The 24,246-nt window shown below is 41.4% G+C and overlaps 3 protein-coding genes across 3 annotated transcripts in view; all 3 read right to left on the bottom strand.

Annotated features, from left to right (window-relative positions):
• Positions 1 to 598: 598 nt before the first annotated feature.
• On the bottom strand, positions 599 to 15,047 carry LOC121516752 (sodium/hydrogen exchanger 2-like). The gene is made up of 14 exons (XM_041798161.1): positions 14,984 to 15,047; positions 13,484 to 13,690; positions 12,985 to 13,207; positions 11,304 to 11,544; positions 10,974 to 11,224; positions 10,674 to 10,891; positions 10,395 to 10,591; positions 10,225 to 10,314; positions 6,974 to 7,044; positions 6,658 to 6,792; positions 6,309 to 6,393; positions 6,103 to 6,213; positions 4,131 to 4,194; positions 599 to 780 (listed from the first exon to the last, which is right to left on the bottom strand). Exons 1-14 carry the CDS (start codon positions 15,045 to 15,047, stop codon positions 599 to 601), a joined length of 2,139 nt encoding a protein of 712 aa, XP_041654095.1.
• A 750-nt stretch (positions 15,048 to 15,797) lies between these two features.
• On the bottom strand, positions 15,798 to 17,497 carry si:dkey-237j10.2 (uncharacterized protein LOC568721 homolog). Its single transcript, XM_041797577.1, has 2 exons — positions 17,210 to 17,497; positions 15,798 to 17,041 (listed from the first exon to the last, which is right to left on the bottom strand). Exons 1-2 carry the CDS (start codon positions 17,370 to 17,372, stop codon positions 16,374 to 16,376), a joined length of 831 nt encoding a protein of 276 aa, XP_041653511.1. The 5' UTR covers positions 17,373 to 17,497; the 3' UTR covers positions 15,798 to 16,373.
• Positions 17,498 to 21,918: 4,421 nt separating this feature from the next.
• sh3bgrl (SH3 domain binding glutamate-rich protein like) overlaps positions 21,919 to 24,246 on the bottom strand; it is a 29,264-nt gene continuing 26,936 nt past the window's right edge. The window contains exons 3-4 of the mRNA XM_041796850.1: positions 23,298 to 23,378; positions 21,919 to 22,922 (exon numbers count right to left, since the gene is read on the bottom strand). Coding sequence (XP_041652784.1) covers positions 22,887 to 22,922; positions 23,298 to 23,378 — 117 coding nt within the window. The 3' untranslated portion in view covers positions 21,919 to 22,886. The remainder of the gene's footprint in view (positions 22,923 to 23,297; positions 23,379 to 24,246) is intronic.

Here is a 24,246-nt window from a genome sequence, read left to right as displayed (position 1 = left end):
GCAGCCCTCTGTCCAGCACCAGCCTCTGAGCAAACAGCCCGGCCCCACCAGCCACTCCCTGGCATGCTAGGAGCTGTAGGGAAAAGAAGCAACTGAGGGGGTCAGGCAGGGGGACTGGAGTTATTTTAGGAGGCAGTAAGCCTGTCCTTGTCAAGTTACTGAGCGCGTGCGGTGCATTTATAAAGGAAACAGGGAAAGGCATGGTTTGTTTGTGTGCTTATAATGTGGATGGCGAGTATCAGCATTTATGACCGTAAGCTATTTCTTAGGTAAGTGCTACACTTTGAACGCCACTTTGAAAATAAATTAGACAAGAGACGCAAATGACCTCCAGCAGTGGTGCTTCAGAGGTGAATCAAAGAGCTTTACTGCAGCTGGCAAACACTTCCAATGATAAAACCAGAGGGTGAATTATTCTCTAAATTTAATAGTTTTAATTGAATTACACTCATGAAACTGCCAAAGCTTTTTATCAACCACTCTTGAAACCCACAGCTCTACACCTAATAAATAAAAGGTAAAACATTCTGGAGCTATCCTGGAGTTACATAACAAACTGAAGTCAGTGATTACGCTCTTCTTTTTCTTCAGTCTGAACTCATTGCAGCTTCTCATTCTCCAAAATAAAGCTGAGTTGCTTCTTAGGAGCTCCTCCAGCAGGTGTTTGTTGTGGTGGAGAGATCGGCTCCTCTCTGGCAGCATATGATGTTGAACCCACCGTCTGAGCAGAGGATGCTGGGACTGATGGTTCTTGGGTGGTCCTTGGGCTTATGGAGCACACTGCAAAGAGAGGAGCCACAAAGTCAGGATAGTATCTCCTCACACAGCCATTGAATAAGGAAGAAGAAAAGGGAGATGAAGGGCAGCCTGGTAATTTGTGTCTCTACTCTTGGCCTTTCAAAGATAAGTCACCTTTGGAGTCTCTTTCCAGGAGTGGGGGAAAAAATGATCATTTATTAATTTATTCTCATTTCAATTACATCCTATAGCTCTTTTCCACCAAGCCAGTTCTAGGTTGGTTTGAAGCCAGAACTCAATCTAGTAGGGTTTTTTTCAAAGAAGTGGCTCTGGGCCAGAAAAAAAGATCAAGCATGGCACCAGCTCTTCTCTGGTCCAGGGAAAAAAACTGGTTTATGTTTGGGCCTGCACGCCGGGGTCGGGGCCGAGACTGAAATGACACATTGCTAGGAATAGCCTCAACAAAAGCGGTCCTAAAAGAGAGCAAGGCAGTGGTGCAAATAGAATATGGATGTAAAGCCAGTTCACACTAATCCCACATCTCAGCTGTTGTTGCAAGATGACATTTATGATGATGCTCTCTGGCCAGCTCCAGCTGTGGAAAAGTAAACTGAACTGGTCATCACTGTCTTTCTCATCTCACACCATCAGCATCACCCCCAAACACAACAAGCAGCTAAGTAATAAAAAGCAGGAGGTCTACAAGTACGTCTGTTTCCTTCTCATGTATTTCCCTTTTCCCATGGTTTACTTTTGTGTCCCTCTTTTGTGTCTCCCTACACTGCACCATAAATGATGCACAATCACACAGGAAGTTTGCATGTGACTCAAAATTTGTTTCTGAATCTGCTGAATATTGCAAGGTATGTACCCAGCTCAAGGTGCTAGCAAGAACATAACCACAGGTGAAAACGTGTGTTGACATACATGAACGGAAAGCAGCATGTCTTGTAAGGAATAAAAGTATTTGTATTAATCGGAATAACTTGTGCCACCGTTGGGTGGGACAGATTGAAAGGGGAATTAATGTGACAGATAATCTTACAAATATAATAAACATACATTATGTCATTGCAGAAACCTGTGTGGATCATTCTTAAACTATTGTCTACCCAAAGGGCTGCTAAAAATGACCACAGGGGCCTGACCTGGCCCCAGGGCCTCCTATTGAATAGCCTGGGTATACAGTATCCAAGGATTTAATGCATTGAGAAGAAGCGTGCATATATAAAGCATCGATGTAATCGATCAGAGGCACAAAAGTGGCAGAAACAAGTATTTTCTTAGCAGTAAATAAAAAACAAGACTTCTTTCTAAAGTAAAAACCAAGCCACAACTTTAACTTCTTTACAAGTTGCTCAATATGAAGCTTAAAAGTAAAAAACAATCATCATATTCATAAGACAACACCGACACCGACTCAATCAAATCACCTTGAGCTAAAGTAACAGAAGGCAGGTTGAGAGATTTTATCTGCGAGTTTAATAACATCGGGAGTTTGGTTTTGTCTGTACAGCAGTGGTTCCCAACTTTTCTCCTAAGGGTCCCCGACATCTAAGAAAAGCAAACCACCCCCAGGACAGTTTTGGAAAAAGTAAAAATCAAATGGTGGTCATGCTGTCTTTTTTTCCCCTAAAACCTGACTGATAATAAGCTAAAATATTGTTATTGTTAAAAACTCCTTGAGGTCTTTGCAAGGACTTAAAGTTTGGAAATATGACAGAGAAGGGATAGAGTACATCCCTGGAAGGGACACATGCAACCTTAATAAGTGCCAAAATTAGCCTTGTTCAGTTTTAGAGACTGTATATCCTTCATTCCTTACAAATTTGAGAATACATATTAACCCTCTATGGAACTATATCAATCTTATCTTCACACTTAAGGCTCATTTATGCTCTTCATAAGAAATGAATACAGATGAAGCTTTATGTCTTTACTCTGCATTCATTTCAGTCACATTCATGCAAATTCTAACCTGACACATCAGATGGATGTGTTTTACACATCCATCTGGAAACTTTCCATAGCCAGTGTTTGGGAAACGTTTTGTCTCTCACATCTTTACACGCCAATCAGAGCAACAAAACATATGCCGATACCGAGGTGCGCCGCTACCAAGGAATAAACTCCATAGAGAATTGCATAACATGAACCATGGCGACTGTAGACATGTCAGTACATGGCCTTTTTTGTTGTTGAAAAGAAAACAACTCACTGCTGTTCTTTGTTCTTCTTTTAATGAAGAAATGTCGTCAAGTTCTGATAAAACTGATGCTATAGCACTATCCACGGCACGCTAATGTCTTTCACGATAATTGTTGTTGCTGCTTGCTTACTTCACGACTCCGCCACGCCCAAAAGTACCGCCCCTCGTCGCTGATTGGTCCTGTCCCTTTCTAACTGGGCCCAAACTGTTCAGTTGGGAGCTTCGCAAGATGGAATCGCCAGCGAGAAACATGGAAACAGTGTTGAGCAATGCAGCCAACGGTTACAACCAGAGCAGAAAACCACAATAAAGAAAAATCATTTCACAGCATTGAAACTCTCAAACTTTCTAGAGAAATATTGCCAAAAAATGTGTGAGCTGATAGAAACTATAAAGTTAAACATGAGAACAGAGACGGACAACAACAACAGAACAGCTGGGCAGAGGATGGACGGAGCAACAGAAGAGTTGTGGAGGTCCATGTGAGACAGCGACCTCTAGTGGATTGATTTTTTTAATGTCCACGCCAAGTTAGAGGTGTGTGGGCATAGACAGTTACTGTTACACTGAGGCATAATCAATAATCTGCTGTCATTGTAACTCATTACTTAAAGTAAAGCTTTGATTCCTTAATTTTTTATAACTGTGCAAGAGTCAATGTTGGTTTGTTGGAGTATTTTTAAGTTAGTGTTGTAAGGATGTCCTGTACCCTTTTGAAAATAAAAATAGAGCTACTGCCTGGCAGATACTCCCGTCTCTCCTAACGATGGACAGTGAAGGTGCTGTGCTGGGTCAAGATGGGCAGGGGGGATTTCTGTGGTAACTTGATAAGTAGGAATTTTATAAGTGTGTGGTGAACTAGAGGCCCAGTGACCCTGACTTTCACCTCAAAATTCAGTTAGGTAGTTCATCCTTGAGTCAGAGGTTTAATAAATATTCAAGAAAAAGCCTTTTTGAAATACTGCATTCACAGACAGTGATGCTGAGATACCAGGTTGACAAGAATGCCCCACAAATCATTTCACACAATGTTTTTAAGGTGGTCATTAAATAAAGCAGAAAATGTATAATTTCGTTAACCCTTGGATCATGTCTAGGTCTGAGATAGAAACTGAAGGGGAATTAACATATTTTTTCCATGCTGATTTTTCCTTGTATTTGTATGTATAAATGGTAACTTTACCTGTGTGAGACCTGCTAAGTCCTTTTCTTGTTCTGTGTGAGCCACTGAACTCTCCATCTTCCCCCTGTCACAATAAAAACACCCATTAGAACAGTCTGCAGAAAAGTAAATGACAACCAAGCAATGGATATTCACAGCTAAGAAGTTGTCTGAAATCATAAAAAGTCTCTCTGCCTTGTGTGAAGTCATTTGAACTTTATCAACTGAGTGAATACAGCGCCCATTAAAAGGTATTCTCCCCCTGGATGTTTTAGCATTTTACTGAATTTATAAATCAGTCAGTGTCAACATAATTTGGCTTTTTTAAAAGAACAAAAACTAAAAAACTCTTTAATGTCAATGTTTGTGGATAGGGTTCAGTCAGGCTTACACATCTGCAGTTTTACTCCACTCTTCTTTGCAAAACTGCTGTGAGGTTGCATGGGGATCTGTCCAGTCAAGACACAAGCTCTCTACTGGATTGAGGTCTTAGCTTTGACTTGGCCAATCCAGAACATTCCCCTTGTTGTCTTTAAACCATTTTTGGATCATTGTCTTGCTGGACAATAAGCAAGCCATTGTTATGTTGCAGACTGAATAAGATGGTCCTGCAGGATTTTTTTCTATATTTTTCCACATTCATTTCGTCCTCTAAAATTACAAGCATTCCAGGGCAAGCTGCTGAGAAGCATCCCCCACAGCATGATGTTGCCGCCACCATGCCTCACAGTGGGGATGGTGTGCTTGCTGTGATGTGTAGTGTTTGATGTCCGCCTAAGAAAGCGTCTTGTCTGATGGTCAAAATGAGCTATTTTTGTCTCATCAGACCAAAGAACTTTCTTCCACTTGACCATGGAGTCTCCCACATGCCTTTTGGGGAACTCTGGTCCAGATTTAATCTGAGTTTCCTTCAACAGTGGCTGTCTCTTTGCCACTCTCTTAAAGCTTTGACTGGTGAAAAGGAGTCCCTCCCATCTCAGCTGCTGAAGCTTGTAATTCCTTCAGAGTAGTCCTAAGTGTCTTGGTTGCCCCTCTCACTAGTCTCCTTCTTGCACTGCTTTTACTTTTCAATAACATTTTCTCTGAATATCTTGGAGTGTTCTTTTGTCTTCATGGTGTAATGGTAGCCAGGAATACTGATTAACCAGTGACTGGACCATGCAGACACAGGTGTCTTTATACTACAATGACTTTAGACACATTGGCAGCACTCAGGTGATCCTCATTTCACTAATTGTGAGACTGCTAGCACTAATTTGCTGGGCCTCTGTTGAATTAGCCTAGTCACTTTAAAAGGGCTGAATAATAATGCAGTCACTTATTCTAATTTGTTTAATAGACATTGCTTTGTAAAAATCTGTTTTCACTTTGAGATTAAAAGGTTTATTGCATTTTTTTTTCTAAAGAGCCAAATTTTAAAAAGTATACAGTGCGTAACAAATTTATTAGACCACCTGTCATATTTGTCTCAGAGACCATCCAGCATCATGAAGTGCTTTAATGCAGACTTTTTCATTTTCAATAAGCTCACGACGTTTTACCATTTTGAACAGGAATGAGGGATTTCAAACTGAATTCATCTTTTCATACTCAAAATCAGTGGGCTTCTCTGAGAAGTCAGAAATGAATCAAGCATAACATTCAAACACTAAAACTCATATTTCTGTTCAGGAATGCAAGTAAATAACTATAATTTTTCGTATTCATCAAGAAATAATAATGTGCTTTACTATTTTTTCAGTTTTTTTGTTTGTAAATCAGTAAATTATAATAATAATTATGTTATAGCATTAAAAATATCATTTGGGTTAAAGAGCTTCTACATATTGATGTATTAACATTGCAGAAACATAAAAAATGATTTTGGTAATTACCAGCGCTGTTAATTTAGGGCAGCTGTGGCATAAACCTTACTTTGGTCAGGGTTAGGGTGGTCTAATAAATTTGTTAAGCACTGTATATAGTGTGTATGTGCACTTGTGAGTTGAAGCACCTGTGTGATGGTGTATCTCTCCCCTAGACTCTGGTGTCTGTGGAGACACTTCCTCATCCTGTCACTGTTGGCCTCCTGGTGCAGAGTGTGTCTGCTGTATGCTGGTGTCTGCTGGAGGGACAACACACGCATGGATCCGAAAAAGTAGATTAACATGACATTTCCTTATCTTAATTATTCATTATTAAAGACCAAAGTGAATTTACCTTGTTGCTGAAGTTTTGAAGATTTCTGGAGAGAATACGCCTGATGCTGTCCATCTCCTCTGGTAAGAGAGGGCGGCTGTGGGAGCTAAAGGAGATTTGTAAGTATATACATCTATTCAGTGACATTGTTTGCTAGTTTTCAGTTATGCCATTGACATTGTACATAGGAAGAATACATCATAGGTGGTAAACAGATTATTTGCAACTTGAATGTTTGAAAAACATGCAAATATTGCTAGAGGAGATCCTCAAAAGTTCCAGCATTTTTATATGGATTTGAGGGGCGGGGATCCTGCTTACTTCACAAAAGTCTGGACTTAAACAACATTTCTTTTAGTTATATATTTACGGTGATGGTGTTATGGTGTCCACTCCTTGCTCTCTTCTTTCCAGCTCCTGACAAACTCTGAGGATGCTGGAGTGAGCCTGCTGATCCTCACGGATAAGGACAGGTCGAAGATACTTCCTGTTGAACTGCTCAAACCTCACACACAGACACAAAATATAAACTACAGCAGCCAGCCCACAGTCCCAATTGTGGACAGCTCTCAGAAACATTTTAAATGGGATATTTGCTACCACCTACTGGTGAGTTCAGGTCTTTTTTCTGTGAAAATTACTAAAGGCTGAGGGCAGAGGGTAAATGTAAAACAAGAGAAACTTGCTTGTCCTTCCAGTAGTGCTGTCCCCAGTAGCCAACCACATCTTCTATCCCTGCCAGCAGGTAATCGATGAGCTACAAACAGAGAAATGGGAGGAAGTGCAGATGAATTTCCAATGTTGCTGCAGAGTCTGAATACTTGGGTAAATACGATGTTTCATTTTTCTATTTTTAATAAATAAAAATGTTCAAAAAATTCTGTTTTCACTTTGTCATGATGGGGTAATGAGTGTCGATTAATGAGAATAAGAATGATTTTTTTAAACTGTAGCATCTGGCTGCAACATAGCAAAACTGAAAAAAGTAAGGGGGCCTAAATACTTTCTGAATGCAGTGTACCAATGAAAATTTGACATTTAAAAGCTCAAATTGCATACAGAGGCGCTCCAGGATATCTTCATCTGGATTGGTTTGGTAGCCTAGATCTGTGGTTCCCAACTTGGGGTCGGGGTACCCCTGGGGGGGTGCTAAAGATTTCAGGAAGGGTGCAGGGCCTTGTCTGCTTTATGTTGTCAAAATTAGATGTAAATATATTTTTAAAAAATAATGGTTAAAAAAATAATGTACAACATTGTATTAAAGCCACCCTAAAAGATAGAAAAATAAGAGGATTTATTCAATTTTGGGCAAAAAAAAAGGGGAAAATGTGGGGTAAAGAAAACATTTTTTTTAGATTATAAAGTCTATGTTCATAAGAAAACATCTCAGAATTTCAGAGTTTAAAAAGTCAAAAATTTACATGAAAAAAATCTGAAATGTCAGAGTCAAAAAGTATTTCATTTTGACATAAAATTATCAAAATTTCAGGTTTTTAAAATAATAAATTCACAGCATTTTAAAGTAAAAAATGTAGAAGAAACTAAACTGAAACAACTGTTGGATATTTGACTTTTTAATCTTAAAAATATTAATTTTTGGTTGACGTACATTTATGACTTTTAAAGTTTAAATTTCTAGTTTTTTCTTGTAAGTTAATGAACTTTTAAAGTTAAGAATTTTGAGTTTTTTTCTTGAAATTTAACTTGTTTTTGTAGAATATCTCTATTACATTGTTGTAATGATGAATAGTTCATACATTTATCTTGTTATGTTTGGATTTTGAAAATGAAAACAATACAGATTTATGTGTACTTTTTCCAAGTGGGTCCTGGAGGCGGCTTAGCTTTTCTTAGATGCAAATAGGGGGTCCCGTAGGAAAAAAGGTTGGGAATTGCTGGCCACTCATACTTACACAACAAACACCACCCTATCAACTGAAATAATCTGCAGTGGGCCACCAGTAAGATAAATAATAACTGGTTGAAGAGGTGCTCCTTGCCTATGAGCTCATGGGGTTTTTGCCCCAATTCAATGCTAAAGTCTTTACCGTACATAGCATGCAGCGATATGTAGCCACAAGCTTAGAGGCTGAAGGTGCTTCTTTATAAGCATTTCTCCTCATTTTGTCATAAATATACATCTAACTGAAAACATGATGATACTATCTAGTAAATAAACGTTGGGGGTTAGTATGGCAATAGTGCAGTCAGCTCGATATCTGATTACCCAGCACAGATGTTAATGCAAAATTCGACACGGTCAGTGTGGATAAAAAGAATGAACATTAAATAGGTTCGATAATGAGCCATTTTTGATTTAAATCATAGCTAAAATGATACTTTGCTCTTTCCTATGAAAACTGATGAGATGTGATTCCACATAAATGACTAACATATTGAAAGTAGTATATTTGTCTTTGGTCATCTCATGATACACCATATGGACAAAAGACACCTGTTAATGATTGAATTCAGGTGTTTCAATCAGACCTGTTGCCACAGGTGTATAAATGACCTAGCCATGCAGTCTCCATCTGAAAACATTTGTGATAAAAAATATGGGTCACTCTGAAGAGCTCAGTGACTTCAAGCGTGGTGCTATGATGGATGCTGCCTCTGAAATAAGATGGTTTATGTAATTTCATCCCTGCTTGATATTCCACAGTCAACAGTAAGTGATATTACTAGAAAGTGGAAGAGTTTAGGAACAACAGCAACTCTGCCATGAAGCAGAAGACCACGTAAAATCACAGAGAAGGGTCAGCGACTGCTGAGGTGCATGGTGCGTAAAAGTTGCCAACACTTCGCTGATTCCAGGAGCTTCATAGAAAGAGTTTCCACAGCCAAGCAGCTGCATGCAAGCCTCACATCACCGAGCACAATGAAAAGCATTGCTTGGAGTGGTGGAAAGTACACTGACACTGGACTGTGGAGCAGTGGAAACGTGTTATGTCAAGTGACAAATCGCACTTCTCCGTTTGGTAGTCAGATAGGCAAGTCTAGGTTTTCCATACAAAGACAGCTAAAGAAGAAAAGACAGAAGAAGAAACCAGAAGTCCATCTCCTTCCATTGTTTTTTTCCCACATAAACAATAAAACAACAACAAATTTATGCTGTCTTGTGATTTCTGCTTTGGCTCATTAGGAGCAGCCAGCAAGGTAGCGAGCTGTCCAGCATGTCATTCTTTACATGAGACAAATGAATCAGTACTGAGGAAGAAGGTGAGCCACAGCTTTGGCTCACACTTTGGTCAGTTTTGCTTTCACACCTCAAAAGAACCGCACCAGGGTTTATTTGAAAGCAAGCCAAGACCCCCGATTTTGAGCGGACCACAGACAACTTGTTTGGTCCGCACCAGAGTTCGTATGAGCTTTCACACCACTCCAAAACTAACTAGACTACCCGGCAAAATGGATCAGAGTTCAGTTAAAGCAGCCCAGACAGCTCTGGTGTGAATGCCATCATAATGCTTCAGCATACAAAGACATTTTGGACATGCTCCCAACTTTGTGGCAACAGTTTAGGGAAGGCCCTTTTCTACTGGCCTGAGCAGAGTCCTGATCTCAATCCTATCAAACACCTTTGGGAAGAAGTGGAATAGAGGTTGCGAGCCAAGCCTTCTCATCCAACATCCATGCCTGACCTCATAAATGCTCTACAGAATGAGTGGGCCAAAATTCCCACTGAAACACTCCAAAACCTTGTGGAAAACCTTCCAAGAAGAACGTGTGGCTTTTGGAGCTGCAAAAGGGGGAGCAACTCTATTACATGTATTTGAATGCAATGTCTTTACAGTCGCTGCTGGTGTAATGGTCATGTTTCTGAATACTTTTGTCTATATAGTGTACCTGAAATACACCAGAATGCACCAATAATTCTGTATTCCTCCTACTACACTGCAGGCATAGCACCTCACTGTCACAGGCCACCTCTCACCCTGCTGTGGATCTCCTCACTGACAGTCGGCAGAGCTCTCTTCTTCCTCTTCACATCCAGCAGCTCAACAAGAGGCTTTATGGTCATCCCCTGTAACCCAGATATAACCAGACTAGAAGAAAATATATCAACATGAAGAGTCTTATCATAGTACGTTTTGTCTACCTCACCTGTACAAAGACCGTGAAGAGTATGACCACAATGGTCGTTGTTATAAAGAGTCTTTTCTTTGGAAAGTCATCAATCAGAAAGACAAGGGAGAAACAGATTGCCCCTCTTAGGCCTCCATATGCAATGATGAACTGATCTCTGAAGGTCACAGCATTTCTCCGCAGCTTGTTCACCACAGCAGTTAGCAGGAGAACACCTTTAGAAAGGAGGGATTCCACTTATTTGACAACTTTTCATCAAGCTCCCAGCTATACACTGGTGGGAGACTATTTCGCTACCTGTGGCCCTCCAGACAAGGCAGAGCAGCAGTGTAGAGCACACAAAGGGCCAGCTCCACATGTGGACGTCCTGTATTGTGGACACTCCCAGGAAGATGAAGATTAGGGTCTCACTCACGCTGCTCCACATCTTGAGGAAGTACTGGATGCTGGTGTTGCTGCGCTCAGACACATTAGCCTCCACATACTGCTTCATGGTCACAGCACAGGTCACAATGCTACAAAAAGGTGAGAAAAAAAACAACAATCAATTTTTGCCTATAGATATTAACAATAGAGATTAAGTCGACCAGCACTTACGCCATGATTCCAGAGAGATGAAGCATCTCTGAGGTCAGGTAAGACAAGTAGGAGTACAGGAAGACAAAGAGCGGGGCGATGACCTGGGCTCTGACGGTGAAACGTGAGGTGAGGGCTGCCACCAGGCCAAAGAAGAGGCCCACAAAGAGGCCACCCAAGCCCACCACTACCACCCTGCACCCGCCAAGCAGCACATCCAGCCCTGACACTGAAGGCAGACGAAGGAAGGACTCAAAAAGCTTGTAGAGTACCTAGCAGAAAAGAGATATATATCACTGACAGAATATCATTTTTACTTTCTTTGAAACTGGCTGATGGCCTCTCCCTCACCACAGTAACAGCGTCATTGAGCAGCGACTCTCCAAACACCAAGATGTGAAGCTGATCATTCACATGCATTTCCTGGAAGACAGAAAGCACAGCCACCGGATCGACTGCAGCTATCAGAGATCCAAACAGCAGGCAGTGAAGCAGAGACACATCTCCCAGAGAGCTTTCAGCCAGAAGACATACACCGTACAGAGACAGACCGATGCCCAGAACATTCCATAAGGTTCCCAGCACTGCATACCTGTAGAGGTGTAAAAATGAAGGCAGAATTACAGCACACACAGTCCATAAAAATATGTAAGGTAAAAGAAGTGACAGCATAAATATTCCTCCCCTCAAATCAATATTTAGTAGATGCACCATTGGCTGCAATCACAGCACTGAGTCTGTGTGGATAGGTCTCAGTCAGGCATCTGGACACTGCAATTTTACTCCATTCTTCTTTGCAAAACTGCTCAAGCTCTGTCAGGTTGCTAAGGGATCAGGTGTGAACAGCCTTTTTCAAGTCCAGTCACAAATTCTGGGCTTTGACTCAGCCACTCCAGAACATTCACCTTGCTGTCTTTAAACCATTTCTGTGTAGCTTTCGCTCTATGCTTTTGGTCATTGTCTTTCTGGAAAATAAATTTTCTCCCAAGCCCTAGTTCTCTTACAGACTGAATAAAATTGTCCTCCAGGATTTTCCTATATTTTATCCTATATTCATTATTCGCACTACCTTTACAAGCCTTCCAGGGATGGCTGCTGAGAAGCAACCCCACAGCATGATGCTGCCATCATCATACTTCACAGTTGGATGGTGTGTTTGGTGTCTGCCAAGCATACTGTAGATTCTTGTCTGATGGCCAAAAAGCACCATTTTGGTCTCATCAGACCAACAAACTTTCTTCCACTTGACCATGGAGTCTCCCCCAAATCCCTTTGGCAAACTTTAGCCAAGATTCAATCTGAGTTTTCTTCAACAGTGGTTTTCTCTTTGCCACTCTCCCATAAAACTTTTGACTGGTGAAGAACCTGGGGAAGAGTTGTTGTATGCAGAGTCTCTCTCATCTCAGTTGTTGAAGCTTGTAACTCCTTCAGAGTAGTCTTAGGTGTCTTGGTGGCCTCTCTCACCAGTCTCCTTCTTGCACAGTTTGTGAGGATGGCCTGATCTAGGCAGATTTACATATGTGCCATATTCCTTCCATTTCTTGATGACAGATTTAACTGAACTCTGGGGATGTTCAGTGCCTTTGAAATGTTTTTGTATCCATCCACTGACTTTTAATGTTGAATAACCTTTTCACTGAGTTGCTTTCAGCGTTCCTTTGTCTTGATGATCTAACAGTAGCCAGGAATACTGATTAACCAGTGACTGGACCTTCCAGACACAGGTGTCTTTATATTACAATCACTTGAGACACATTTACTGCACTCAGGTGGTCCCCATTTCACCAGTTATGAGACAACTGGCACCAATTAGCTGGCCCTCTGTTGAATTAGGTCAGTCACATTAAAAGGGGTGAATATTTATGCAATCACTAATTTTTATGTTACATAATTTTGTGAGGTTTTTTTGTCAAAAAGCCAAACTAAACTGACAATGAATGATTTCTATATAAGACATAAAAAAGGTAAAACATCCAAGGGTGTGTATTCTTTTCTAGGCACTGTCAAACTCAGTCATTCACTGAATACTAACCAGAGTATGGTGCCAAGGTTTTCAAAGAACAGCCTTCCTGGTAAGAAGTATCCTGCATCCAAGACAATAGGTGGGAGCAGAAAGAGGAAGAAAGCATCAGCACTGAGGGTCGGAGGAGCCGAATGGCGAACGCCATAGATCACCCCTCCAACCAGGAGGCCCACCATGATGAGGAGACAGCTCTCTGGGACAACTGCCGGTACTCGACCTGACCAGTGGAAACCTGGAGGTAAGAGTCAAGAAAACAGATTGACAATAAATATATGTTTTTAGCTGTAAGATTTTGTTCTCCCATGCTCCAACAGTACAGGAATGGAGCTACGTGGACAATTACACACATGGTTTAGATATATGTTCACCTATACAGTATTCAGTCACTATACAGAGCAGTATTTTCATTTAATTTGATAATTTAAACTGTAGCAACATGAAATCGCCCTCAGATGCTTCAAACATGATGTTGACTTTACATGCTTGGTCAAAAAACACTGAAGCTTACCCAGCTTAGCCAGAGAGGCTAGCATGATCCACAGCACGATCTCAAAGGGGGCCTGCACATGGTGGTAGTCCATGCTGAAAACTCTCAAAGCCATGGGCAGATCCACTGACAGGCTGCCATCACTGCTGTTCAAGCCCAGCTCAGGGGGCAGGTTGTGGGGCTGAGGGAGCTCCACAGGTGGGGTCAGGGCCAAACATGGTGGCCAAACTAGGCAGAACAAGAGAAACCCCAAAGAGGCCATCCTGCAGCCATGCTGGGAGAGCGCAGAGAGAGGCAGGGAGAGAACAGGATGGAGGTTTGGATATGGGGGGGGGGGGCGAGTCACAAATACACATATACACACATACACAAAAACCTGACAGCAACTCCTGCAGCCACTAATGTGCACAGGAATCCCTGAGCTAGCATTGATGCCCAGCTAGCCACAGAGCTTAACACAGAGACATACACAGTCAGGCAGACTTTGGGGACACATGTAGAACTAGCTTCTTTTGGGGACACATGACCATGAGGGATGTAGAGGGAAGAGAGAGCCATAACCACACCAGAAAAGACTTTGTTTTTTTCACATTTAACATTCCTCTTTCTGTAAAGGCTGCTACGATTTAAAAATCTCTTGATTCTGGATTCTTGGATTCTGTGCCTCTGACAGGGGTCATCAGTAACATTTGAACAAGGCCCAGCACAGTGAGTGTTAAATAAATCAACTACATTAACCTTTTTTGGTCTAATTAACCTACTGTTTTTTTCAGTGCTTTTAAATGTACCCTATTTTTAGTTTTTTGAAGTGAACTTATAGTCTCACAAGTGGGTGATTGAGATATCTAAGCCCTCATAGGTTAAAAATACATACGAAGGAAACAGGTCTTTTTGTCTTGATTCGAAAATGTTTCAAAATCTTTCAATCTCTCTTATTCTGAAAGTTACTTTAATATCTGTAAGGATTAAGAAAGGAAAGAAAGATATCCCAAAAGCAACTATTTATTTTTTCCTCAGCACTTTTCTGAGTTTTTAATTAATCATCTTGGGGGCCCAATGGGAAGCGATGGGGGTTCTGGTGTGGCCCTGAGGCCTCAAATTGATGATCAGTGCTCTGCAATCTTCCTCCAGGCTCTGGGACCTTGATTTCCAAATGAAATGCTAGATTTACTTTCATATAAAGACAGGATTTTTGGGATACTGAGCAGTGATTCAGTTCCTTTTTTTCTGATGAAATTGTCAGTGGTTCAGGATTGGATTGACACTAAGAACATAACACTTGTAGCCCATTTTCTGGACCGGTCTGTGTGGTGGTTCTTGATCCATTGACTCCAGCCTCAGTCCAGTCCTTGTGAAGCCCCATAAGTTCTTGAATCTGCTTTGTTTGACAATCCTCTGAAGAATGAGCTCACACCTGCTGCTTTTCTTACCACACTTTTCTCTTCCAGTCAACTTCCCATTAATATGCTTTGATTCAGCCTCTGTGAACAGCCTGCTTTTTCAGCAGTGACCTTGGCTTACCCTCCCTCTGAAGGGCGTCAATGATTGTCCTCTCGACCTTTGTCAAGTCAGCAGTCTTCCCCATGATTGACAGTTGTGTGTACTGAACCAGAGTGATTGATCTCAACTTAAATTTGATATTGGATAAAACTTTTCAAATATCCAGTTTCATTTTTTTGCATGGATTAGTGAATCAGATTGTGGTCTAAAACCCAAACTGTTAGATCATAATAAGGGCCTGTTACCTTCACTAGAAGTTTGCAAATGTGCCACAAATCTTTACACTATAGCAGCGTTAGTTTATGATGGATCTGACTATGATGTGCTCACAGTGATGACCCCATTTCAGGCCAAAGAGTCAACATGGTGTTAGAATGTGGAGCCAAAAAAAGCAAACATAATCAGGAATTGCACATCTTCTGACTCTTTGTATTTCTTACAATCTAGACCAGCGGTTCTGGCGTGGGGGTCATGACCCCTTGGGGGACACAGGACCTTAAGAGGCGGTTGCCAGATGTCTTCCAAAACAACAAAGACTGTTTTTAAATTATTTCAGATTGTATTTTTTAATTGTTTCTACAAAAATACATAAATAATATAAGTTAAGTGTAAAATGAAAATATGGTTATTTGACAATTCTTGAATGCACACAGCTGTTTTTAACTATGCTTCGACTACCTTCAGGTACAGTGGGAGTCCCAGTCTCTGGCAAACAAAGTTTGGGGGTCCCAGGCTTAGAGTTTGAGAAACCCTGATCTATACCATAAAAGTGATTGTTTTATAGCAGTCACGTGATGATTGGTACAAGAGACAAAGGATGCATGAAGACTTGGAGGGAGGTTCAAAAGGGCTAGTTGTTTAATAAAGTCCAAGTCTGATTCAGAAAAGGCAGAGAAATAATCAGCAGAAAAAACAGAGGCAAAAGGCAGAGTCAAAATCACAGTTCACCACAAACTGAGATTGATAAACCAGATAAAAAAACTAAATATCAAATCAAACATATACTCCAGAACTTTGTTTTACATTATGTAGAGGTCAATAGTATAATTTATTTACAAGACTTCCTTAGCATGCACTATTTCACAGTTCTTTTAAATTAAAAAAAATGTTTGCACTCTCCCATTTATAATGTTAGAATAAACGCTGATGCACTGTGTCAGGTGGATTCATTTTGGTGTAGTACCAAAATGAAACAGCAGGTGGCATATAAAAGCAAGCAAATATGAGTTATTTCAGCAAACAAAGGCATTTTTAAAACACAAATGAAAGCATGCATTGACAAACTGAACTCCTCTTAATTAAATACCACAGTTTCATGTGAGTATGTGTCTGAATTGGAAGGGAAAAAAACAGGACTAAAACTACCTTAGCATCACCTTTATCATGCTGCAGGAAATACACATGGCTGCACTCACAGATGAGCATTTTCAGCCTCTGAAATCCTCAGAACAGGGGAGCTGAAGTTAGATGAGCAGGGTGCTAAGTTCTGAGTGCTCAGGTAACTGATCTTCTTCCCACGGTCTCCTCCTGGTTCTCCTTCCAGACTGGCCTCCAGTGAGTCGGGCCCTCCCAGCTGGCTGCAAGGCTGCAGCGGAGGTACCAGGCCATGCAGTAGGCTGGGCCCAAGGTGGGAGTGACAACGAGCCAGGTTGTCAGTCAGATGCTGCATGTACACCTCCTCCAGCTGCTTTTCCAGAAGCCCGTTCAGCACTGAGTTAGACATGGGCTCCAGCGCTGAACCTGGCAGGTCCAAACTGACACTGGCCCCCATCACCAGATAACCCTGGTCTGATATCGAGGGCACAGGCTCACTTTGGGGATCCTGCACGGCTGGGTGATTTGAGACTCCAGGAATGAGATTGTGGGTGATGATGGGTCTCAGTGGGTTGTGTGAGATGCGGCCTGAGTCGGCCACCTGCAGGTCTGGGTATTGTTCCAGGAGGCTACAGTCTTCTAAGCAAAAGTCAGCTTCCAGTGCAGGGAGAGGTGAAGAGCCAGGGATTAAGAGGCCCGCAGGGCCTTGATGTATTACTTTTAGTCCCTGGAACTGGTCAGAATCGGGTTTGTCCAGGTTTGGGTCTGAAAAATATAAAATGAAGAAGTAGTTGTTTGGTTGCAGGGATAAAAAGATTTAAAAAGGAAGTAAGAGAAGTACACGATGTGTAGTTACAGTACAGAAACCTGGAGCATACATCTAAACATATCTTTGTATCAGACAGTTATAAAAGGTTAAATAAAGCTGATTACCTGCTTCGGCTGACTCTGTGAACTGCTCTGAGGCCGAGTCAGTGATACCGCTGCATAAATCCGTACATTGACTGTTTGTCTGTGAGCTCTTTGGCTTGGGGGCTGAGGCGAACCTTCTCTCCTCTCTGTAACGCAGCACTCTGAGGAATCCTTCACCCAACATGGCATAAATTGACTTTTCTTCTTTTTCTGACCTGACTTTGTGACGCTTGATTGTCTGAAGGGTAAATGGGAGAGCTCTTTTGTAAATGTAAAGTTTTAGTGGCTGGTTTCACTTCTGCAACTGAGAAATGGCCCCTCCACCCCAGCAGGCGCACTTCCTTCATCGACTGAAAACCACAGTTCAGAGAAAAGAGAAGAGCCAACATCACAGGATGATTAATTTAATTCTTAGTTATAAAGAATATATGTAATAAGTCAAAAAGAATTTTTACAGAAAGCTATTTATAGTCAGTGTACTGCAGACTAATGAGTCCTGTGTGCAAAACATTATGATAAACTACATGAGACAGTCTAACTAATGCATTATTGTTGAGTTTGAGCTGTACTTGATATACTGTTAAGTAGGAACCCTCTTTGGTTACCAACCTTTAAAGAGACAAAAATTAAGATAACTGAGGGATAAGAAAACTAGAACAAGGTAGCTTTGGTGCACAATTAAAATTTAAAGGCATCAGCAACTAATGGCCAGAAGACAAAATCTTTATGACCACTGGTTTTATCCAAACTATCAGTGATGTTCTTTGTTTTACCACAATGGTCAGGTAAAGTATGGGACGCACTTCGCCATCCTTGGTCCTGTCCCGCTCTGCCCTCCCGATTGCTATCGTCCAAGTCTGCGCCAGGCCCATGCCCCACCTCTCCAGGTATCCTCCCAGCTGACCCCTCTAAGATGCACGCTGGGTCCTGGGCACCTAGTATGTGGTGAGCTGTGTCAGGCCCGGGAAAACATGCCAGGTGACCGTAGAAGCACAGCTGCCGACTGAGTCAAGCAGCTGACCCTTCCCGTCCCTGCTCTTCTTAGCACTGAAGCATTTGACACACGGTTTTGCCAAAAATGGGCCAAAGAGAAGTTGTCACAAAGGTATCTAGCCGGTGCCTCTAGCCATTAGCCAGTGTCCAGGCCTCACAAGAGTATAGGTAGCCCGGAAGAACCAAGTTCTAAGACTGACTTTTGTCCCCATCCTTAGACACTGGGAACGCCACACTGACTTGCTCAGCAAACCCATCGCCCCATGCAAGAGTCCAAGTCTTCGGTCGATCTCAGCCTTGCAGTCAGCAGATCTATGGATTACACTGCTAAGATCCGTGAACTAGTCTACAACTTCCATGCTTTCACCATTCACAGTCACAGATTGGATGGCAGCATCCAAGGTATCCAAAAATGCCTGGATCTTTGTTTTGTCCAAGGAGACCCACATTCCCAACGCTTCAGCCTCCCCACTCTGCAAGTTAAGAACCCCCACAAGGGCATCTATAGTCTTCGCAAGGATCACAGCATCATCAGCAACGTCATTGCCAAATGACACTCCACAGTTGCCTGTTACTCGCCCCATTATCCAGTCCATACAGGTACTGAAGAGCATGAAGGCTGAGATGCACCCCTGCCTTACCTTAGAATCAGCTGGGAGGAAGTCAAAGGTGGGCCTCAGGAGGGTGATGCTTAAAGCACAAAAATATGCTTATACTTGAGATACAAAGGAGTAACAAGTGGAATCCCAGCTCCTACTGTTACTAAGCAAAGTTCCCATATCACCACATCAGGTTTACAAGACTGGATTGGTAGAGATGAGCCATAGAGCTAAGGTTGTTCACACTTTTCACTGACGATACATTTTGGATGTTCAGATACCAGGTGCTTTGGTACGTAGTTCCATACAATGCAATAACATGTCTTCAGTACTCACTTACAGTACTCATCAGTACTCTCTTACCCGCCTTAGATGCAAACAACAGCCCACATATTATTTCTGTGGCCTGCAATCCCTAGATGCTGTGGGCAATGGAGCCACTGGCGATGGTGGTGAACAAGGACATATTAGCCACAAGCTAAGAGGCTATTGTCCATCTTTAATCCCTTGTGTTGTCATTAAAAGGCTTTTTAAAGGTCACAGTGATATACTGTTTAGTAGTATATCTTGTTGTTTACTGGTTAAATTGAAATAAAAACTCAGAGTTGTGATGTTTTGTTTGCAGATAAGGCAGTTCTAAGAGCTAGCTTCTTTTGATAGAGATGGGAGAGTGGGTTCCCCTTTTTCCATTTATGTTGGTGATTTAAAGACATAAAAAAAGCCAAAAGGGGGAGCAGGTGGCCTAGTGGTCAAAGGCACTCCCCATGTACGCAGGCGACCAGGGTTCGAATCCGGCCTGAGGCCCTTTACCGCATGTCTCTCCCCCACTCTTGGCCCTGTTTCTGACTCTATCCACTGTCCTCCTATATCTAATAAAGGCCCAAAAATGCCCAAAAATAAATCTTAAAAAAAAAAAAAAAAAAAAGCCAAAAGGGTACCAAATTAAAACCTGCTCTTATTACTAAACTGGACACAATCTGACCTCGAAAAAAAACTGCAATTCCCATCACTTTTAGCGAGGCTGGACAGACATGGAGGCATGTTCTTTGTTTACTAGTGGATACCGTAGAACATGAAAGTTGGTCTTGATGCGGGCCATTCCTCTCTAGTTTCCTCCCAAAGCCACAGAGTTCTTCTTTTACATTCCTCCATCATTTGAGGATGAAAAACATATTGTAGATTATGGTTTTTGAATATCCAGAAGCACAAAACGAACACAATAATGTTTAAGTCTATTGCTACCAACATTTTCTCCACCATTCAGGCTTGGGGCCTGTTTTCACCTAAAAGGCTGTGGTCACTCTGGAGAGCAGGAAGTGATGGTCACTTCTCTTACCAAGGTGGTTCTCCTCAGATTCTAAGTTTGGCCGGGATGCTAGTTCTTGGTAGAGTCCTGTTGTGGAGAGGCATCTTGCTGCAGACCTCTAAGGTCTGGTTAGGTCCTAATCCTAACCCAGGCATTTTGGACTCATCTGTTGCAGACCTCTGCAGTGGGTTGACCTTGACCATGGGGTGGGAAGTGACATAGCAACTCTTGTTGGGTTTTTTTCTTTAGTTTGTGGTGGTTTATTTTCAATTTTATCCCCCTTACTTTAATCCTGTGGGTTCAGGTGCCTAACCCTAACAATCTTTGGGTTTCCTTTTGTTTGTGGTGGTTAGTTTGTGGACTTATTTGAGATAACAAATCTGGTTTCCCCACAATAATAAAATGTCAATGTCTTGATATCCCTAGAAAAGCACCAAAATGTTTCTGTTATCAAGGGAGATGGTGTAAAATAATTTGTTTCCATTTCCATGTATGGATTCTGTAGGTCTGCTTTGATTGTGTTTCTTCCTTTACCTTTTCACAATCACAGCATGTTTAGTTCCACCTGTTTATTTTGCTCTAAGCTCTAATTTAGTGTGAAATGTGATTTTGCATCTATACATGATGCAGGATTACATAAATGCAGATCATCTTCCACCTTTAGCCTTGCCTGGTACTTGCTTTTGATCACTGTCGGTGCCAAAAACCTGCACTTGCAGAGCCTGTCTTAGTGTTTGCTGTGCTAGATTGGGTAACTAGACTTAATGCTTTGTCTCAATACAACCCCAGGGTTTACACAGCTTTATGCTTTCATTAGCTTGTACATCTTTGCTAATTAAACACTGTGTTGTTGAGAATTCTTAGGACCAATGCAGGAAAGACCTGACTTTAATAGTCAACTTTATAATATAGTCTCTATGGTCACTATAAATCTGTCCATTTTGCCCCACACAGAGCAGAAGTTAGCAAAGCAAACCATGTTTTTTCTGGTTTATAGTTCTGCTACTCCCCTGAAGTCCCATGGCGCCCCCCAGGGTACCCCGCCTCACACTTTGAAAAACATTGGACTAAATATTTGACTGGATTTAGATTGTGTGATCTCTTTCTGATGCAGCAGGACTGTTCTGATGGAATATTCCGGTCAGGAGAGAACAGGAGAGCTTCACATGGTGAGGTGTGTCACTTCTCTTATTGCATGTTTGTTGTCTGACAAATAAAGCTCAGTGTTAGTCATATTCCCAGCTCTTTCTCTCAACACAGCGATGTATTTAAATATGACATACTTCTCACTAATCCCTGCTTGCATTAATGCTGATGTACCACTCGGCTGTTGGAAAAGCTTAACCTCCTCCACCCCAGCCTCCTCCTTTATAGCATAAAGCTTGTTGCACCCTCATATTCAGATTCATGCTACTTTGGATTAATTGCTTTTGAACTAGATTTATTGTATTCAATATGCATTTTCATAAATATATGTATCCATATGGGGATTTCTAGCCATGCTCTCCCTGGAAAGTCAAAGCATGCTTAACTAAGGAAGCATCTTCTAAAATAAAACTGTATATCCATTTTGCAATAAAATAGTTAAATGTATGATGAGAGTGTTCCTGACTGAAATGCATTAATGCTGTGGTGGTTTTATCCTGATATTGTTAACATGGTCAAAATCCTGAGAATCAGAGCTTTCTGCTACTGTATAACATTAGATTTTCATTTTGTAAATAACTGAATAGTTGCAAAAAAAAAAAAGAAAAAAAAACTGCTGGTGAGCCCTTGGAGAGAACAACTGTTTTAAAGCAGCTAAAGTTCAATAAAAGATTAGCCAGATCCTGTAAACTTAATATCATTTATTGTGCATTAAAAAAACCGCTGTATATAATGAGAAGGCAGATTTCAGTCCAATTTAGTTTGACTCTTGTTCCATGACAAACAACACAGTGTGCTGACAATGATTGCAATTTATTTGCAGTCTTGTTTTAATTCTATTTAAGGGAAGGTATCAAGTTATGCAAGACAGGAATTACCAACACAATGAAAAACGGGATGCTTTTAGCTAAAGGAAAGAGCTGTCGCTCTCCTCTATAAACAATTACAGCAAACAAAAATGTCACTTTTAAATCATTTTCAGGATTTTAATTTGGCTTTTACTATGATTTCTAAACATCCATCATTTTGTATAAAAAGTTTGCCATTAAAATAGCATTAAGACAACAAAAGGTAAATAAAAACATAGAGTAAGGAATTGTAAAAGTTAAAGAAGGTGCTGCAGTTTTGATGATTATATGAACGGCAGGAGCACAGCATGTGACTTAATGTTTCCAGGATTCAACAGATAAAACTTTTGCTAAATGTTGGATTGAAAGATTGGGATGAAGATGATGCATTTTTCACACATAGATTATATTCTGCTGGCTAAATGACAGACATTGGTTTGAATTTTCAAAGTGTGCAGAGTTTGTCGTGTCTGTTGGGTGAGACTACACAGCAATGCTAATGGATGACTGACAAGTCATCGGGCCAATAGGACTGGCAGGCTGAGGTTAACAGGAGGAAGCAGAGCAGCTAAGAATTACCCATAATGCTCTGGTGTAGTACCTCCATCCACGACAGCTGGCAAGGCACAACTGAACATAGATTTAAAAAAAAAAAAAATTTTTTAAAGTTAAACAAAACCGTACACATATTCATAAGCTGAGGAAAATCTTTTCTCTTTTTTCCTGGATCGGGTTCAGGTCAGTCTGGGTCCAGGTCTGGGGAAAGGTCTAGGCCTGAGGTCTCAGGTAGGATGGGTGTAAAACGGCTACTGCTGTGCTTTCTTTGCTAGAGCCTCAGCTTCCTGGATGGAAACAGAAACAGAGAGGAAGAAAGGAGGAGTGTTAAAATGGAGGATATTGGTTTATGTGTCCCCCTCCACAGCACGCAGGAAAACCCCTTTGTTTCCATGGTAACTGGCACACCTTCCTGCACTTCCTGTTGTGGCAGAGACGAGGCGCCAGTGTGCATGAGCGAGAGAAAAGCAGAAGGGGCCTGTCTGGGTGTTTGGATATCAGAACAGATGTATTATGTAATATTTGTGTTTTCTGTATGAAATTCACACTGTGTGGATAAATATATATCCAGGCACAAAAGCTAATTTTACAGGAAACGTGGTTAAGCTGTAGGAATGTGGTTCAAAGAAAGGCCAGATAGCAGAGTGTGTTCATAAGATTACCTTTGAGCCCGGGGGAGCAGTCAGACCCAGAAACGCATACACAGCATTGTCCTCTCTGGCATCGAAGAAGGCTTGATAGTTCTGGAAAAGAGAAAGTCACAGAGTAGTTTAGAAGCACGTCGATCAGCTGCTCCAACCCAAGGAATGATTACGCAAATCAGGATGGATCCGAGCCTCAGGGCGGCAATCTGAGCAGCACTGCCACATGGAGAACTCTCTGAGACCCAGCCTTTGTCACGGTTGTGTTATTTGTCCACAGACAGGCCTCAGTAGTCAATCTGATAGGACGGTATTGTCCCCAAGAATGCAGCAAAAGTAAACAAGCTAACACATTCACCCATTTACGGTTTATTTGTCTGCTGTCTCTCCCTTTCTCTCTCTTTTTGATCCCTCACTCCTCCTTCCTTTGTTTTCTCTCCTTTTCTCCCACACACACATACTGTGAGGCACACAGCTGCCAGTCTCCTGAGAAATGCTGCTCTCTTTGTCTTGTGACATTCAATACAACCAATCCTAAATGTGCAACCTCACTCACCCATCCACTGGCTGCACAGCATGGTGCCGTCAGGCTTCAAGCCCTGTCTTTATAATTGACGTGTTTAGAATAACGGCAGAAGCCAGGATGAACACAACAACAGGTGCCATCTGTAAAATGTTCTGATTCTTTTATTTAGAATCATTTAGACGGTTTAGCTTTGTCGAGTACCCTTACACGATGTTTAAAGGGAGTTTATTAGTAGTTAAGTAGAGCTGTCTGGATCTTAGATGGATGATCTAAAACCATGGTTCTCAACTGTTTAGGCATCAGGACCCATCAACAGCTCCTTAAGAGAAATCATGTCTCAAAATTTAAAAAAACTTCCAGCTCTCAAATTCAATTAACGGCAAATGTTGTAGTTTTAAATTGCAAAAAAGAAAGAAAAAAAAATGAGCAAAGAGACAGGGCAAA

This window comes from Cheilinus undulatus, linkage group 10 (assembly GCF_018320785.1).
Source record: "Cheilinus undulatus linkage group 10, ASM1832078v1, whole genome shotgun sequence".
NCBI classification, from domain to species: Eukaryota; Metazoa; Chordata; class Actinopteri; order Labriformes; family Labridae; genus Cheilinus; species Cheilinus undulatus.
This window is presented reverse-complemented; position numbering and strand designations above follow the sequence as displayed.

What these genes read in the sequence shown, in the direction of transcription:
- si:dkey-237j10.2 (XM_041797577.1), bottom strand. Translation starts at nt 17,372, where the DNA reads ATGTTGGGTGAAGGATTCCTCAGAGTGCTGCGTTACAGAGAGGAGAGA. An exon ending in CACAGAGTCAGCCGAAGCAG is followed by an intron (nt 17,042 to 17,209) that starts GTAATCAGCTTT and finishes TATATTTTTCAG; the next exon opens with ACCCAAACCTGGACAAACCC.
- LOC121516752 (XM_041798161.1), bottom strand. Translation starts at nt 15,047, where the DNA reads ATGGGGAAGACTGCTGACTTGACAAAGGTCGAGAGGACAATCATTGAC. An exon ending in TGACGCCCTTCAGAGGGAGG is followed by an intron (nt 13,691 to 14,983) that starts GTAAGCCAAGGT and finishes TGTTCTGCCTAG; the next exon opens with TTTGGCCACCATGTTTGGCC. An exon ending in TCAATGACGCTGTTACTGTG is followed by an intron (nt 11,225 to 11,303) that starts GTGAGGGAGAGG and finishes CTTTTCTGCTAG; the next exon opens with GTACTCTACAAGCTTTTTGA.